General features: G+C 34.0%; 1 protein-coding gene across 3 annotated transcripts in view; it reads left to right on the top strand.

The window, feature by feature from the left end:
- The window catches only part of MYBL1 (MYB proto-oncogene like 1), a 33,406-nt gene extending 18,069 nt beyond the window's left edge, over window positions 1-15,337 (top strand). For 2 of the 3 annotated variants that reach the window (XM_068525756.1, XM_068525755.1), the window contains 8 exons: window positions 2,398-2,628; window positions 3,993-4,361; window positions 6,538-6,680; window positions 7,107-7,221; window positions 10,525-10,641; window positions 10,730-10,834; window positions 11,277-11,456; window positions 12,711-15,337. In XM_068525756.1, the coding sequence (XP_068381857.1) occupies window positions 2,398-2,628; window positions 3,993-4,361; window positions 6,538-6,680; window positions 7,107-7,221; window positions 10,525-10,641; window positions 10,730-10,834; window positions 11,277-11,456; window positions 12,711-12,836 (1,386 nt within the window). In that variant the 3' untranslated portion in view covers window positions 12,837-15,337. The remainder of the gene's footprint in view (window positions 1-2,397; window positions 2,629-3,992; window positions 4,362-6,537; window positions 6,681-7,106; window positions 7,222-10,524; window positions 10,642-10,729; window positions 10,835-11,276; window positions 11,457-12,710) is intronic. The other variant, XM_068525757.1, reaches the window with a different exon arrangement.
- The last annotated feature ends 650 nt before the right edge of the window (window positions 15,338-15,987 follow it).

Here is a 15,987-nt window from a genome sequence, read left to right as displayed (position 1 = left end):
TTTAGGAAAGTGTTTTTCTTGGTTTGGGGCTGAATGAGGGGACAATATATTTAGAGTAACTAATACAAAATTACTAAACAGAGTAACCTGAGGACTTGAAATAGTATTATGAGGCAACTGGTGATGTCTTTATACCATTTCAGAGAGTATTAATAAAAATGACATTTGTTAATTGTAGTAGATGAGATATACACCATGAGAAAAGTAATTTTTGTTTTGAAACTGCAAAAACCGTGGGCAAATACAGAGACCTGAAGTGTACTTATTTTAAAGTTAATTTCAATTTTATTAAGAAGCTGCAAATAAATAATCATGGTTACAGAGTTCACATTTGTAGGTTATCATGTTTAAGCACATTTTTAATTTTTTGATAATAGTCTGTCATTTTTACTATAACAGGAAAATATAATTAGCTAAAAGAATTGCCATTTGCATTAAAAAGGGAGAAAGTTATTAATTTTTTTTCATAGTTTCTGTCTAAAATCCACTCTCATAAAGATCTGGTTGAATAGGGAGATTGGAGGTTCTAGAGGGAAATTGCTGCACCCAGTATAATAGACTCCATATGCATATAAAGTATTTATTCTAGACAATTATGTGATAATAATGATTGCCACTTTACTGAGTATTCATTATGTTCCACTGTTGTAGATGTGTTAAATGTATTCCTGGTGATCCTTATATTAACTCTGCAAATTAGGTGGTTGGTTGCTAGGGATTCAGAATCGGGCCAGTGGGCCTAGTAACCTCCCTCTTTGAATCTTTTTCCTGCCCGCAAACTTAGCTGAAATGTATATGGTTTGGAAATTATCTCCAGAAAGTGATTGTAAACTCGGAAGGTGGCTGTGCTAGTGAAATAAGATTGCTTTAATTTCTTTTATTTATAGGAATCTTTAAAACAGGTGGAACCTGTTTTGCAACAATGTTGAAAATTTGTTTTTTCACCTTACTTAACTCGAAACTTAACATTTTGCTATTGTGAATATCTAGCATATTCTAGTAATTTTTTATTTTAATAGTCATAGGTACTGTTTATGGAGTGCTTCCTATGGACTGAGCAGTGTGCTCTCTAAAATATGGTAACTGTTAGACACATTTAATTCGAAACTTAAAAATTCAGCTCCTCAGTTGCACTAGCCACATTGTTGTTGCTCATGTGGCTGGCGCCCATATTGAGCAGTTTGAGGTGCAGAACATTTTCATCACCTCACAGGTTCTGTTGGACAGTGCTATACACTTTACATCCTGTTTCTTTCTGTTTTTTTCCTAGTTTTTTGGAAACATAATTAACATATAGCACTGTATAAGTTTAAAGTGTGCAGCATAATGATTTTACTTACATATTGTGAAATGATTACCACAATAAGTTTAGTGAACATCCATTATCTCATATAGGTACCAAAAAAAAAAGAAAAAGAAAAAGGGAAAAAAAGTTTTTTTCCTTGTAATGAGAACTCTTAGGATGTACTACTCTTAACAGTTCTCAAATTACATAATGTTTCTTGACCATGGCTCTTCAAGGTCTCTCTTCTTGTTTTTCATTTTGAGACACTAGGAAACTAGGCTCAAAAGATAAGTAAATTGGCCAGTGTACATCTCTAGAGAGATAAAGAAAAATGACACAGTCCCTGAATTCAAAGGGCAGTGGGGACACAGATAAGAAACAGCATCCAGTGTGATATAATAAGTAACACAGTTTTATGGGAGCTCATAGAAGATTGAGATTTAGGTAGTCAGAAGGGTTCCTGGAAGAAATCCTATTTGAGCTCAGTCTTGAAAGACAGGCGGTGATTATATATTAGCAAAAAGATGAACTAGGACATTATTATAAACGGAAACAGGTAGAAGTGTATAATCAGATGGAGTGCTTTCCAATATTTGAACTGTATCTTAAATGAGGAATAGGAATTTTCCCTGGTCAGTAGGTTGAGCATTCCAGATGAAGGGAGCAGCAGTGTGTGCAAAGGCTGCTCCCTTTATCCAGGGTGAAAGACCAAAACTTATCAGGGAATTGCAAGTACTGTACTATAGTTGGGTATTCAGTATTCCCTGGGAGGGGGGGCTTGTGTTGGGAGATGAAGTTAGAAAGGTAGAGCAAAGCCAGATTCTAGGAGTTTGGACCTTATGTAGTAGTATATATGGTACATACTAGTTTTATCTCACCGTGACTTTATAGATTTCTTAAAAATTTAGTTAGAAAAAAGAAATATAGTCAAGATGAGGTTTAATGAAAAAAGTTTTTATATCAATTTTGAGGAAAGATAGTATATTTGCTACTATATTTTTAGCTGAAATGTTGTAAAGTATGTTGGTCTAGAAAAAATTTTTACTTAAAATCCAAATTTTTGCTTAGATTGGGAATGACAAATAATGTTCAAATTTCTTTTGTACTTTTAGCAACCTGGAAGCTTTTCTAGCTGGTCTGGTGGTTTCCTCGTGGATGATAGCATGTCTAATACTCTAAGCCTCGAGGAGCACACTAGTGAGTTTTACGGTCTGGATGAAAATCAGGCTGTGTCTGCTCAGCAGAACTCACCCACAAAGTTCCTGGCCGTGGAGGCAAACGCTGTGCTGTCCTCTCTACAGACCATCCCAGAATTTGCAGAGACTCTAGAACTTATTGAATCTGTAAGTTTGAAATTGTGAGATTATCAAAAGCTCAGTTTTAGTTATGTGGTTACATGTTCAGAAACTCAGTTTAATGGACACTGACCGGTTTTATGTTACACATTACCTTGTATGTCATGCTTAATTTTGTTCTGATGTTTTGCAGTGGTTTCTGGCAAAAAAAAAAAAAAAGTATATATATATATTTATGTATTTATTATACAAGTTGTATATTAGAGATAGTTGGAAAGTAGAGAAAACTGTAGGAAGAAAATTAAAATCCCCCATAAACCCAGAGTTAATAATTTGAGGTATTTCCTTGCAGGCTGTGTTATAGACATATAAAACACATATATATGTATACATTTTTAAACCCAAATATATACTAATGTATTATGTTTGTGAATTTTTTTCCCACATTATATCATGAGCATGTCTCTGTTTTCTTAACTCATTTTTTTTTTTTTTTTAATTTTATTTATTTATTTATATTTATTTTTTTGGCTGTGTTGGGTCTTCGTTTCTGTGCGAGGGCTTTCTCTAGTCGTGGCAAGCGGGAGCCACTCTTCATTGCGGTGCGCGGGCCTCTCACCATCGCGGCCTCTCTTGTTGCGGAGCACAAGCTCCAGACTCGCAGGCTCAGTAGTTGTGGCTCACGGGCCCAGTTGCTCCGCGGCATGTGGGATCTTCCCAGACCAGGGCTCGAACCCGTGTCCCCTGCATTGGCAGGCAGATTCTCAACGACTGCGCCACCAGGGAAGCCCTTAACTCATTTTTAAACTTGAGTTTTAACGGCTTCATGGTATTCTGTCATATGAATGTAGCAAAATTTATTTATCCAACATACTATTATTACTGGACATTTATGTGGTATCCAGTTTTTCAGTATTACAAATTAAAGTACGTACATAAAGCTTTGTGCAAAATCATGATTATGTCCTTAGGTTAAACTGAATTTTTGGATCATGGTGTATGACCACTTTGAAGATATTCCATACATATTACCAAATGATTATGTAGATGTGGAATAGAGTGTAAAGTTTTCTGATATGGAATAGAGTGTGAAGTTTTATGACAAACTGTACTCTTTTATAAAAATAACTTAAAATAATTTGTTCTTTTCATTTAAAGTACCTTGGCAGTAAGCTTCAGCTACTGAATTAGATGAAATATTACTTTGGAATGTTCCAACTGGAGTTGTCGTAAAAGCATAATCTGTTCCTCTCAAATGGGCTTGCTTAAAAAAAAGATGAATCAAGGAAAGCCTATTTCTACTGATAAAAATGAGTAGTTAATTAACTCTGGAAATCGTCATCTATGTTCAAGACTAGATTTAACCAGGTTATAATATTAATAACTTTAGTTAAGAATTTAATTTGTTGCAGGATCCCGTAGCATGGAGTGATGTTACTAGCTTTGATCTTTCTGACGCTGCTGCTTCTCCTGTCAAGTCCACCCCAGTTAAACTAATGCGAATTCAACACAACGAAGGAGCCATGGAATGTCAATTTAACGTCAGTCTTGTACTTGAAGGGAAAAAAGACAGTTGTAACGGTGCAGACAGCGAGGCTGTTCCTTTAACATCCCCAAGTGTGGCTAAGTTTAGCACTCCACCAACCATCCTCAGAAAGAGGAGAAGAGTGCGAGTGGGTCAGTCCCCAGGCAATGAACCTGGCGATGGCTCATTCAGTGATGGTGGTAATACGGCACTAAAACACACACCGGTGAAAACACTACCATTTTCTCCTTCACAGGTAGTAGTGTCGTTTTTATTTATGTTTCCAAATGTTGATGAGCCGGATTAAATTAGATCTTTAACATCCATACTAACAGTTCCTTGCTTTAATAACACATAAAAATGGATAATGTATTTAAATGTATACAGGAGAGTGCTGAGCTATGATAAATCAGAAAAGTATCTCATGAAGTGTAGTAGTTGCATTTTATCTTACAATTTTTAGAGCTGAAAGGGATGTTTTAGATATGTAGTTCTACATCTTTATAGAACTCATCAGGAAATAGGCCCAGAAAGACAAAATGATTGGCCCAAAGTTATCTAATGGCAGAGCTGAGACTGGGAGCCAGTTTCCTGACTGACTGTTCAACAGATATCAGGTATATATTCATAGACAACTGCTCCCTATAAGAATTTCATGTGTCAGTAGGTTGTTTAGGGATGTCAGGAACTATCTGCTTTCTCCTGTAGTTATATCCCTGGGGAGCAGATATTTATATCAAGGCAAACTGTACCTTTTATTTTATAATACTATCTTTCTTAATGAACACCATGTTCCAGGCTGTGTGCTAAACATTTTTCTTACGGTATCTTAGTTAATGCTCTTTAAGAAAACCTTGGAGGTGGGTAGAATGAAATTCAGAAGTTAGGCAATTTGTCCAAGGTCAGTTATTAAGAAAGAGGTGAAGCTGGTGTTTGCTTAAAGTGTCTTGACAGAGGTTAAAAAGTCTTATAGGAGAAGAAGGAAGTTTAATGGCCAAATAAACTTGGAGGATGTTGGGATATTATTGGAGGTATGTTTTTGATGCTGGGAAGATGAGGATCTGGTAGTAAGTACACAGCCACTGTTTTCTCTGAAAATGGCACCCCCTCTGCTTCAGGGGATGCTATTTACATAGGCTACAATGCAGGTAGTGTATCCCCCCACCTCACCCCAAGAGTTACAGAGTATCCTGAGGAAGGTGAACCAGGGTTGAGCAGACTAGCAATTTTCTATTTTTGGAGTTTTGCGTACCTGCAATTTTCATTGAACAGTAAATTCTAAGGTGGAAAATGGCTGAGAAGGTGAGGCATGACTATAAAGATCGTATATCCCATAGCAAAGAACTTGGATTTTATCCTATGATTTATGGGCATCAGAAGTGATAGAGCTATTATAGAATTCATTCCAGTTATAAGCAGCCTTAAAGCGATTTACACTTTTTTTTTTAATTTATTTTTTATTATTATTATTATTTTTGGCTGCGTCAGGTCTTAGTTGCAGCATGCGGGATCTTCTTTCCTTGCAGCGTGCGGGCTTCTCTTTAGTTGTGGCGTGCAGGTTTTCTCTCTCTAGTTGTGATGCGCGGGCTCCAGAGCACTTGGGCTCTGTAATTTGCGGCACGCGGGCTCTCTAGTTGAGGCACAAGAGCTCAGTAGTTTTGGTGCACGGGCTTAGCTGCCCCGCGGCATTTCCCCGACCAGTGATCGAACCCGTGTCCCCTGCATTGGAAGGCAGATTCTTTACCACTGGACCACCAGGAAAGTCCCTGGCAATTTCCACTTTTTCTTACCATTGCTTCTACTCTGTTGACTACAGAAATAAAGTAGTATTTTACAATAGTATGTAAGTTAAGATCCAATGAGTAAATTGTATCATTTGGAAAACAGGCTCTATGATACCGATTTTGGCTGCTCAAAGGTTCTGAGCTGTGTTCTAAACAGGCAAATTTGCCAGACAGCTGTACCTTCTTAGCAAAGCACTGTTATTATATTCTGAGTTCTAAATATTCTTATAGAAAGGAACACTTAAGATCATTCATTAATAAAATCATAAAACATTTTTTTTCAGTTACACTGTTGTACAAAGCTTCCATTTAACACAGCAGCTATTTATGGTTTCTATAGATTCCTATTTGATAAGATGCACTGTTTGGAAATTTTTTTATTGCGTTTTGTTACTTTTGAGTATTTGTTAAGCGGCTGTTTTTTGAATACCTGTTACGTCTTAAACACTGTTCTGGGGAGGCAGTGATGAACAAAACAAAAATGCCTGCCCCCTTGGAGCTTAATTTTTATGGAGTGGAATGTAAATGTATTATTGATAATCCTTTCCTAAAAGGAATGGAGAAATAATTTGAAAATCTTATCAGTTTGATATTTGTGTAGGATTTTGACATTTTAGAAATTGTCTTTAAACTCTCTTCCTTTTTTAGTTTTTCAACACGTGTCCTGGAAATGAACAAATTAATATAGAAAACCCTTCATTCACATCAACCCCTATTTGTGGGCAGAAAGTTCTCATTACAACTCCTCTTCATAAGGAAACAACCCCCAAAGATCAAAAGGAAAATGTAGGGTAAGTACATATTAAATAATTATGTTAGAGAAAATGGGAAGCACAATTTCAAGAGCAGATTAGCTTTTTGTCCATTTATACATATATCATAATCCCTGTGCATATGGGATTTAGAATTTAAAAAAATCATAACCTTATGTTTTATCCCTAGGAGACTGAAAACCAGCTAAATGTAGTATAAAACTTTGATCTTGAGCAAACAACATTTTTAGTACTTATTTCTGCATTAGTCTTTTTTCTATTTTAAGATGATTGATTGGAATAAGAATAGTTTAGGCAGGCACACTTTAAAAGTCTTGGAATGTTTAAATAAAGCACGTGTATATACAAGAAAATTTAGTGTGTGCTTTTATTGTGGCTTTGCCTTCCTTAACTCATATGAAATCAAATTTTGACTGTAATACAAATATCTAAATGATTGGATAGGTTTAGAACACCTACTATTAGAAGATCTATATTGGGTACCACACCAAGAACTCCTACTCCTTTTAAGAATGCGCTTGCTGCTCAGGAGAAAAAATATGGACCTCTTAAAATTGTGGTATGTATACTCCTTTTATTTTTAAGAATTTTCCTAATTTTAATAAGACACAAATTTTGATTTTTATCCTTGATTTTTAACATTTAAAAAAAGATGTTCAGTGAACTGGATTAAAAAAATGTTATCTCGATTTGTAAGTTTGAATTTGTGTTAATCTTCTTCCTTGTAAGTAAACCTTTGCTTGGCTTCTTTTGAATTCAGACTTTCTTTATATCATCTAGAGAAGGCAAGTCAAGTTTCAGTAGAACTCATTTCTTAATACTAAAACCCACCTTTTAGTAGTTTCAGTAGCAGTTACCTACAGTAGAATAAAATAATTTTAATATTTTGATATACATAAGCACTTCCCTAATAATATTTATGAAACTGATTGATTATGATACCTCTTTAAGGCTCAGTTTCCTCTTCTATTCAGTGGATATCATAAAACACCCCAGCAGGTTATTTGTGAAGATAGATAATAGAAATAAAGGGGCTGGTACTAAGTTTCAAGTAGTATGTGCTTAGTTGCTGCTATTATTATTTTAATAATAGTGGTAACAATAGTAGTACATGAATGGAGGTGGGAAGTGTTACCTGTGTTAGCACACAGATAATTTTGAAGTACCTTAGGTGAACCATGGGCATTCTGATTCCAGGCAGATAAAGATTTCTGACAAATTAGGTACATTAGAAATAAAATATGATTTTTAAAATATTGGTCACTTCTAAGGTACTTTAGTTATCTTCTATTTTTAGTCACATTTTGAGTAAATCAATTAATAAATTCTAGTTTCCTTGATTTAATCAATTTTCTACCAAAGAGCATGTCTCACACTCAAATCTCCTAGTCCTTTCCTTTTTTTTGAAATACTGTTTTAGAGGGTACATAGTAGGATTGATCAAGTCTTTTTGTCACTTAGTTCCATATGCTACTATGAACAATTATATTCTCTTTAGAGTTCTCTAAACTTTTTAGTTTTTATGCATATACACATAATAGTGGGATCACACTATGTACTCTTTTGTAACCTTTTTAAATTTAATAAATTGTATATATTTATCCCATAATTTTTAATGTTTTTGTATTAGTCCATTGTATGGAATTACCTAATTGATTTAACTAATCTGTTTCAGCATTTTGTTATTCATTTAAAAAACTTATCATTAATTTGATAAATATTGATTGAGTGCCTAATACGTGCCAGGCGCTGGGCTAGGCTTTTGGGGATGTAATGTTAAACATGTCAGGTATGCTTCCTGCCTTCAGAAGGGTGTGTAGCCTAATTGGGAATTTGACAAATAAGCAATAATTTGAAGACAGTTGAAAAATTCTGACAGTGCCTCAGGGTCATTTGGTCAACATATACGTTGAATAAAAATTATCATTTTAATAATAGTGCATAAGAAATTACGTTTCAGGTATCTAAGTCCCTGTCAGTTTGTTCATGTTTCGGAAGAATTTATCCATTGCCAAAACAGGTCATTTTCATCAGCAATTTAAGATAAAAAGAAAGTATTGATTTTGTAATTAAAATTTCTTAAGTATCTGTAGGCTCATTTGTAGCAAGCTCACTTTTCATTCCTTCTGCTCCTCCTCCTCCAGTTATTTACTGAGCACCTACTATGTGCTAACCACTCAGCTTTCTTGTGTATCTTACAGTGGGTCAAAGGCACTTCTTAGAGGTTGGCTTTGTAGGACACTTGTATTCTTTCTTTTTTTATTTTTAAACTGAAGTATAGTTGATTTACAGTGTTGTGTTAATTTCTGCTATACAGCTAAGTGATTCAGTTACACACACACATATATATATATATATATATATACATATACATATATATATATATATACTTTCTTTTTCATATTCTTTTCCATTATGGTTTATCACAGGATACTGAATACAGTTCCGTGTGCTATACCGTAGGACCTTGTTATTTATCCATTCTATATATAATAGTTTGCATCTGCTAACCCCAAACTCCTAATCCTTCCCTCCCCCACCCCTCTTCCCCCTTGGCAACCACAAATCTGTTATCTATGTCTGTGAGTCTGCTTCTGATTCATAGATAAGTTCATTTGTGTCTATTTTAGATTCCACATATAAGTGATATCATGTGGTATTTGTCTTTGTCTGACTTACTTTACTTAGTATGATAATCTCCACTTTACTTAGTATGATAATCTCTAAGTCCATCCATGTTGCGGCAAATGGTATTATTTCCTTCCTTTTTATGGCTTGAGTATTATTCCATTGTACATATGCACCACATCTTAGGACACTTGTATTCTTACAGAGGAAAAATAGATCCTAGGTTTCTTTTTAAGAACACCTTATCTATATTCTTTGTGAAATGTAATCCTTAAAACAAGACCACTTGGAGCAACACACAGAAATACTGACATAATTCCTGCATGTCTCAGGCTGTAGATGAGAGCACTTTAAAAAAATTCTTTTTCCATTTTTAAAGTTTTTGTAAGTGCTGTGAAATCTCATTTATATATGAATGCTATTCTCCCTAACTTTGTTGACTGGGAACACAAGCTGCTCGTCATTACATGCTGCCAGTTTGTTCTTTTGTTTAGTGGCGCTTTGATTACCTTTTTTTTTTTAAACAGATAGATGAATAATATTTTGAGACTATTTCATCATTCAGCCCACATTCACGTTTTTTTTTGTATCCTGCCTTCCCACACTCCAGTACACACATAGACACACACAGACACACATGCACATGCACACACTTCTTGAACACTGTGTCTCAGCTCTAAGTTTAAGGCTAGGTGTGCAGAGATGTATACACAGATGAAAAAGATGTGATCACTGCTCTCAAATAGCTCACATATTTAGTAGTAAGAGAAACATGTAAACTAGTAAATTACACACTATACAATAAGTACAATAAAAATAGAAGAAGAGCTACTGTAGTCCCAATTCATTCTATGTTTCCTATTTTTATATAAAAATACTTGGGGAAATAATCACTTTTCTGTTTAATTTTGAGGATCCTGATTGAAGCAGGAGCTGTAATGTGTTCCCCAAAAGGAAGACTTTTGTTTAGTGCTCTAGCGTGAAGAAAGTGGCACACTTCATTCAGTGCTTGCAATGTGCAATATTATTTTTGCCAATAATATTTTGCAATATTATTTTTGCCATAGCTATTTGAGAGCAGTGATCACATCTTTTTCATCTGTGTATGTATCTATAGGGACTGGGAGAAAATTATGCCAATAATGAAAAAGTATAAAAGATGGGTTTCTATATATGGGGAGAAAAAGGAATTGCTATAAAAGGCTTTTTAAAAACCCTTTTAAAAATAATTTAGTCACAGCCACTTGCCTTCTTGGAAGAAGATATTCGGGAAGTTTTAAAAGAAGAAACTGGAACAGACATATTCCTCAAAGAGGAAGATGAACCAGCTTACAAAAGCTGCAAACAAGAGGTGATCTTTTAGTATTGTTGTTAATAAAAGTCTTACCATGTTCAAGTGACTTGACCATAATGTTCCTGTTGTAAATTATCCATTCTAGCATACTGCTTCTGTAAAGAAGGTCAGAAAATCACTAGTCTTAGATAATTGGGAAAAAGAAGAACCAGCCACTCAACTAGTAACTGAAGACCTTTCAGACATGCAGGTTTGTAAAGAATTTTTCTTATATTAAGATGGTTGCTTTAAGTCCTAGTGGTTCTTGTGTTTTACTCATTGTGTGGCTAATTCATTAGAGCTTCTTAGAGGGTTTCCTTTAGTAGTATTCTGCCTAATTCAGAGAGAAACAATTAACTGTAGAGAATGTCTCATTTACTTCCTTGCTTTTTATATTTGTTTGGTTTTGAGAGGAGTTAGCTCTCTTATGTATGATGTCAAAAAATGGTAGTTCTCAAAGCTTTAAATTTCAGTATCTTTGGTTCATTTCTTAAGTATTTAATTCTACTGCATTACTAGAAATTTCATCAGAGCCAGAAGCTTTCTTGGAGGGAAATGAACAGGGCTTCCACTACCACTTACTCAGTAGTCCCTCTATTTGTCTCCCATTTTTGAATTAGTTATTTTATTTTCCTCTTTCTTTTTTCTCTTAGTCAGAAAATATATTTACAACATCTTTATTAATGATACCATTATTGGAAATACATGACAATAGGTGCAACTTGACTCCTGAAAAACAAGATATAAATTCAACCAACAAAACATATACACTTAATAAAAAGAAACCAAACCCTAACACTTCCAAAGTTGTCACATTGGAAAAGAATCTTCAGGTATGAATTTATAAATTTCTTTCAGTGACTTTTGTTGTTGTTCATTCAATTATCACTTTGGACCTACTGATCACAAATTATACTTTTTCTTTTAAATTCAAAATTGACTATAATAGTAACTAGACATTCACCATTGTTTTGTCACTCGAACTAGATTTGGGTTTTTGAGAGACTCACTCATCAGGGCACATACAAACGAAACAATTGGAATGGTAGCCAGAGACTCTTCTGGTGATTTCTTAAGCACTGTTTCATTTTTAAACTAAAAATATCTAAATCTACTTCTGGCACCTCTTCTTCTGTAATAAATAATTGTAGTCCTAATTGCTACTTTTAAAGGGTAAGTGGTTGGAAGCAGTTTCAAACTTGATTTTGTTGGTATCGGTATCATGGTTTCCAGTGAACTTTCTGGCTCAAAGTTGTAAAACAGAATCCTTTTTTCTGATGCTATGCAGCCATTACGTAACTGCAAATGAAGGCTGGAGAAATTTTTACTTTGTTATCTTAAGAATTCAACCCAGAGAATTTGAGAGATCATTGAGGAGGAAGTTTTCTTCTATACGCTGCAATGACTGCAGAGCTAGCCTTCCTGACATTCAAGCATTCCTTGAAAACATCTTTGGCAATCAGATGTGGCTACCTCCTCTCTTTCTTGAGCCACTGCTCTTCATAGAGCCATGTAACACATTCTCTGAATCCATTTAAAATGATCCCATTTACCAGTGTTAAACACAGAACTTTTCAGGAAAATTTATTACATAGCAGGTCATACCTATAGAGTAGTAACCTTTATAATAAGGGAAGAAAACAAATGAAACAAACGTAAACTTGACTTTGTGTTATGATATATTTCCTAATTTGCAAGACATAAAGCATTCTTGGTTCATTTTTTGACATTGCATTCTCTCTTTAAATCTTTTGCAAAACTTTGAAGCAGTGAAGACTGACATTTCTTTCCATGTTTAGACTGATTTGATTTGAGGGGCAGTGTGGGAACAAATTTTAAACTGCCTCCACAGTCCTATAGATAGCTAAAAAATTGACTTAAAAAAATTGATCATTAAATACTTTAGTATGTATTTTTGAAACATCATTATTTAAAAAGAATCACAATGCTGTTATCAAAAACGTTTTTTACAATAATTACTTATCAGATATCCAATCAATTAATTGATTTTTTAAAAGTGTAATTGTGAAGTAGAATGGATAGTTATCTTAGTAATTTTCACATCACTATTAATATTTCCTTCCTAGTCTTGTGAATGGGAAACAGTGGTTTATGGGAAGACAGAAGACCAACTTATCATGACGGAACAAGCAAGAAGATATTTGAGTACTTATACAACTACAGGCAGTACCTCAAGAGCTCTCATACTGTGATTGTTATTAAAACTGATGAAATGCCCCACTCCCTTATTAGATTCTATACCAAATTAGGTTGCAATGAAATTTTTTTGTTGATTAACTGTTTTTAAAGTTTTAATACAGCCCTAAAATGGTTTGCATCCTTTTTCATATTGGGCAAGCAGAAAGCTAGGTAAGGGGTAGACAATTTCATAGTTTATTTTTTAAGACATAAGATTTTTAAAAATTGTTTTTAAAGAACAAGATGGGGAAATCATATTAGAATATTCCTGGATATTCTAAAAGTAAATTCTCACATATTTTCTTCAGAAGATATATGTTGCTACTCTCCTGATGCTGCAGTTTTGTTATAGATAGGTTTTATGAGTATGTATGGTTTCTGAAACTAGTCTCTGTATAGAAAGCACTCATGGTTTTATGAAGTACTTTTGCCTATCTGCTGATTTACTTAGGCTACCATTTACAAAGAAACACAGTGGAAAGGAATTTAAAAGAAAGAAAGTTGCACTACTAATTTTTGGTATTTTTCAAAAAACAGTAAAATTAACTACAGTGTTAAATGTATTTATTTGAGCATAGTACTAAAAACAAAAGGCATTGCAAAATGGTTTTTTCCTTATTAGTAAAGAGTCAGTATTTTCTTCATAAATCTCAGAAGAGCTGAGAGTTTTGTTGAATGTATTGTACAGTATGTAGGAGCAGGAAAACTTTGTAAATTGGAAAGAAGTCTGTTTTTATAATTTATTTTCATTTTTAAAGCTTAAATGTAGATATTTATACCTATACAGGGTGTCTAGAAGCCAATGTTGTTTCCTGTTATTACAAGCTAACATAGTAAAGAACAATTTTGACTTTTAAGTATGAAACAATAGTAAGTTATAGCTGCAAAGAATACAATATCTATACTGTATGTCACATCTACCTAAATATTGCACTATGTCCTTTAAATCATGTTGGTTATATAAAGTAGTTCTAAAAATGTACTAAATAATAATTTAATATTTTCTTTTTAAATTATATGGGGGGGTCATATAAATTAATCTGGTTATTTGTATATGTGTTTGAAATTTTTGCATTTTGTTTAAAAAGTAATATGGTACTTTGGTCCCTAAAAACAGTCTGCACTTAGACGTTTATTATATTTACTCAATGTTTCAGAAGTAGAGAACATTATCTTTTATTTATAAAAATATATGTCCTTTTATAAATGTTTTGTGTTTCTCTACAGGTTACAACAGTTGCTTCAGTTGCCTGTTTTAGGTGTTTGCACTTATTTTATTTCTTCTTGAAAGAATGTCTTTATTTGCTTTTGTGTAGAGATTTTATGTAATTTTTTTTTGAGACATATAATGGTGTGCTGTCAACTTAAACACTGACAGGTAAATAGAATTGTACACTGTAGTTTTAATTATTTGTAATTGACACACTCTCTCCCTCTCCACTCCTGAAGTATGCTGCTATAGAAGATAGCAGAATCGGCTTGCTGCTATGAGAGAAGGAAAGAGCGACCACCACTTGCACTGTGTGAAAAGATAAAAAGCAAATGATGGCAAGTTCTCAAGTTAACTTAATGGAATCAACCATTACCAGGCAAATTCTTGCAAATACTAAAATGCTATGCCTTAAAACAAAAACAGCTTAAGATTCTCTGATGTTTTTATGTTGATAGAAATGGAAATACTATTTTAATGCCTAGCTTTTGAACAGTAGACCTAAAAGGGTTTTAAGCTATTTAAATCTACTTGCTCATTTTTGCATATTATATGTAGTGAGAAGTGAAGAAAATGTGTGGTACTAAGATTATGCCTTGTTGACACAAACAGATGAACCAATTTGAATCTTCTTAGCATGTTTGTTAAGTATGTTGATTGCTTCCTAATTAGTGAACTTCTCACAGAAATTTCACTTTGTAAAACCAATGACTGTAGCAAAATCATACTGGATCATTTCAATTTCAGTTATCTTGAATAGCACATAATGGTTCCTTTTTTTTTTTTTAAATGTAGCCCTTAGCTGGTTTGGATGAACATAGTCTCCAATTACCAAAGTATAATATCTTGGAAGAGCTATATTTTTTTCAAGCATAATTTTTCTTGAGCATTAAATTATCCCACATGTAATATATTGCAAATCAGCTTGGGCTTTTTGGACAGAGTACATATTTGGGTTGGTATTGGTTGAATCCTCTAGTTAACTGCTTTGTTGCTTTTTGCAAGAAGATTTCTTAATCTTAAACATGTCAGGCATCTTAACTCACCTTTTATACTGTTGTGTTCCTTTGAATTTCTTTCAGTATGTTATAAAAATGCCAGACATACATGTAGCAGCCATACTTGCATGGAAACTGACTACACATATATAATATCACATTTTGTTGTAAGGTTTTCGCATTAATACAGCAATTACCCTGACTAAATTGAGTTTTTTGATGTATGGGAAAGCTTTCCATTGTAAGAGAATCTTGCATACAATGTTGACTGTTAACATCCAAAATAAAACATCTGTGTACAAGCTGACATGGCATTGCTCATTTCACTTTGGTTTTGTATTTTGTGGCATTGATTGAACCTTTAAGGACTTAACCCAACATTCTGTTCGTAGACCATTTTTCTCCTTTAGAGCTCCCTTTACAGGTGATTTTATCTGTTAACACAGCTTGACGTCTTTACTCAAGAAATGGAAATACTTGAGCCTCATTTAGAGCCATATTTTCAACTGCCTTTAGATATGACTCTTTCCATATGACTCTTCTGTCAGTACCTTAAATGTAGTATGTTCTCTTTTTCCCAACTTGGACCTGCCCCTTCTTTGTTCTATCTCTTAGTGGTGTTATTTTCCCTTTGATCACCCACTGTGAAATCTCGTGCCTCTCCCTCACCCTGCACATTGAAATCTGTTGTAAAATCTCAGCCCACATAAAGGCACAGCTCTAATTCCATTCCTTCATCTTTTATTTAGATGATTGCACTAATCACTCTGATCTCCATTCTACAGAAATATGAAGAAATTGTTCTGTGACATCAGGGTGTCACCTGGGCAACGCCAACTGGTCACCCAGTCAGGTTTGTGCAGTATTATATCACCTCGGTGAATTTGTCACCATCTAGATTTTACCTTTAGCCTTAGAAATCTGATGGATTAACCCACCAAAAATGAGTTTACCTCT

This window comes from Eschrichtius robustus, chromosome 17 (genome assembly GCF_028021215.1).
Source record: "Eschrichtius robustus isolate mEscRob2 chromosome 17, mEscRob2.pri, whole genome shotgun sequence".
NCBI lineage: Eukaryota > Metazoa > Chordata > Mammalia > Artiodactyla > Eschrichtiidae > Eschrichtius > Eschrichtius robustus.
The sequence above is the reverse complement of the archived record's forward strand: the minus strand, read 5'-3'. Positions and strand labels throughout refer to the sequence as shown.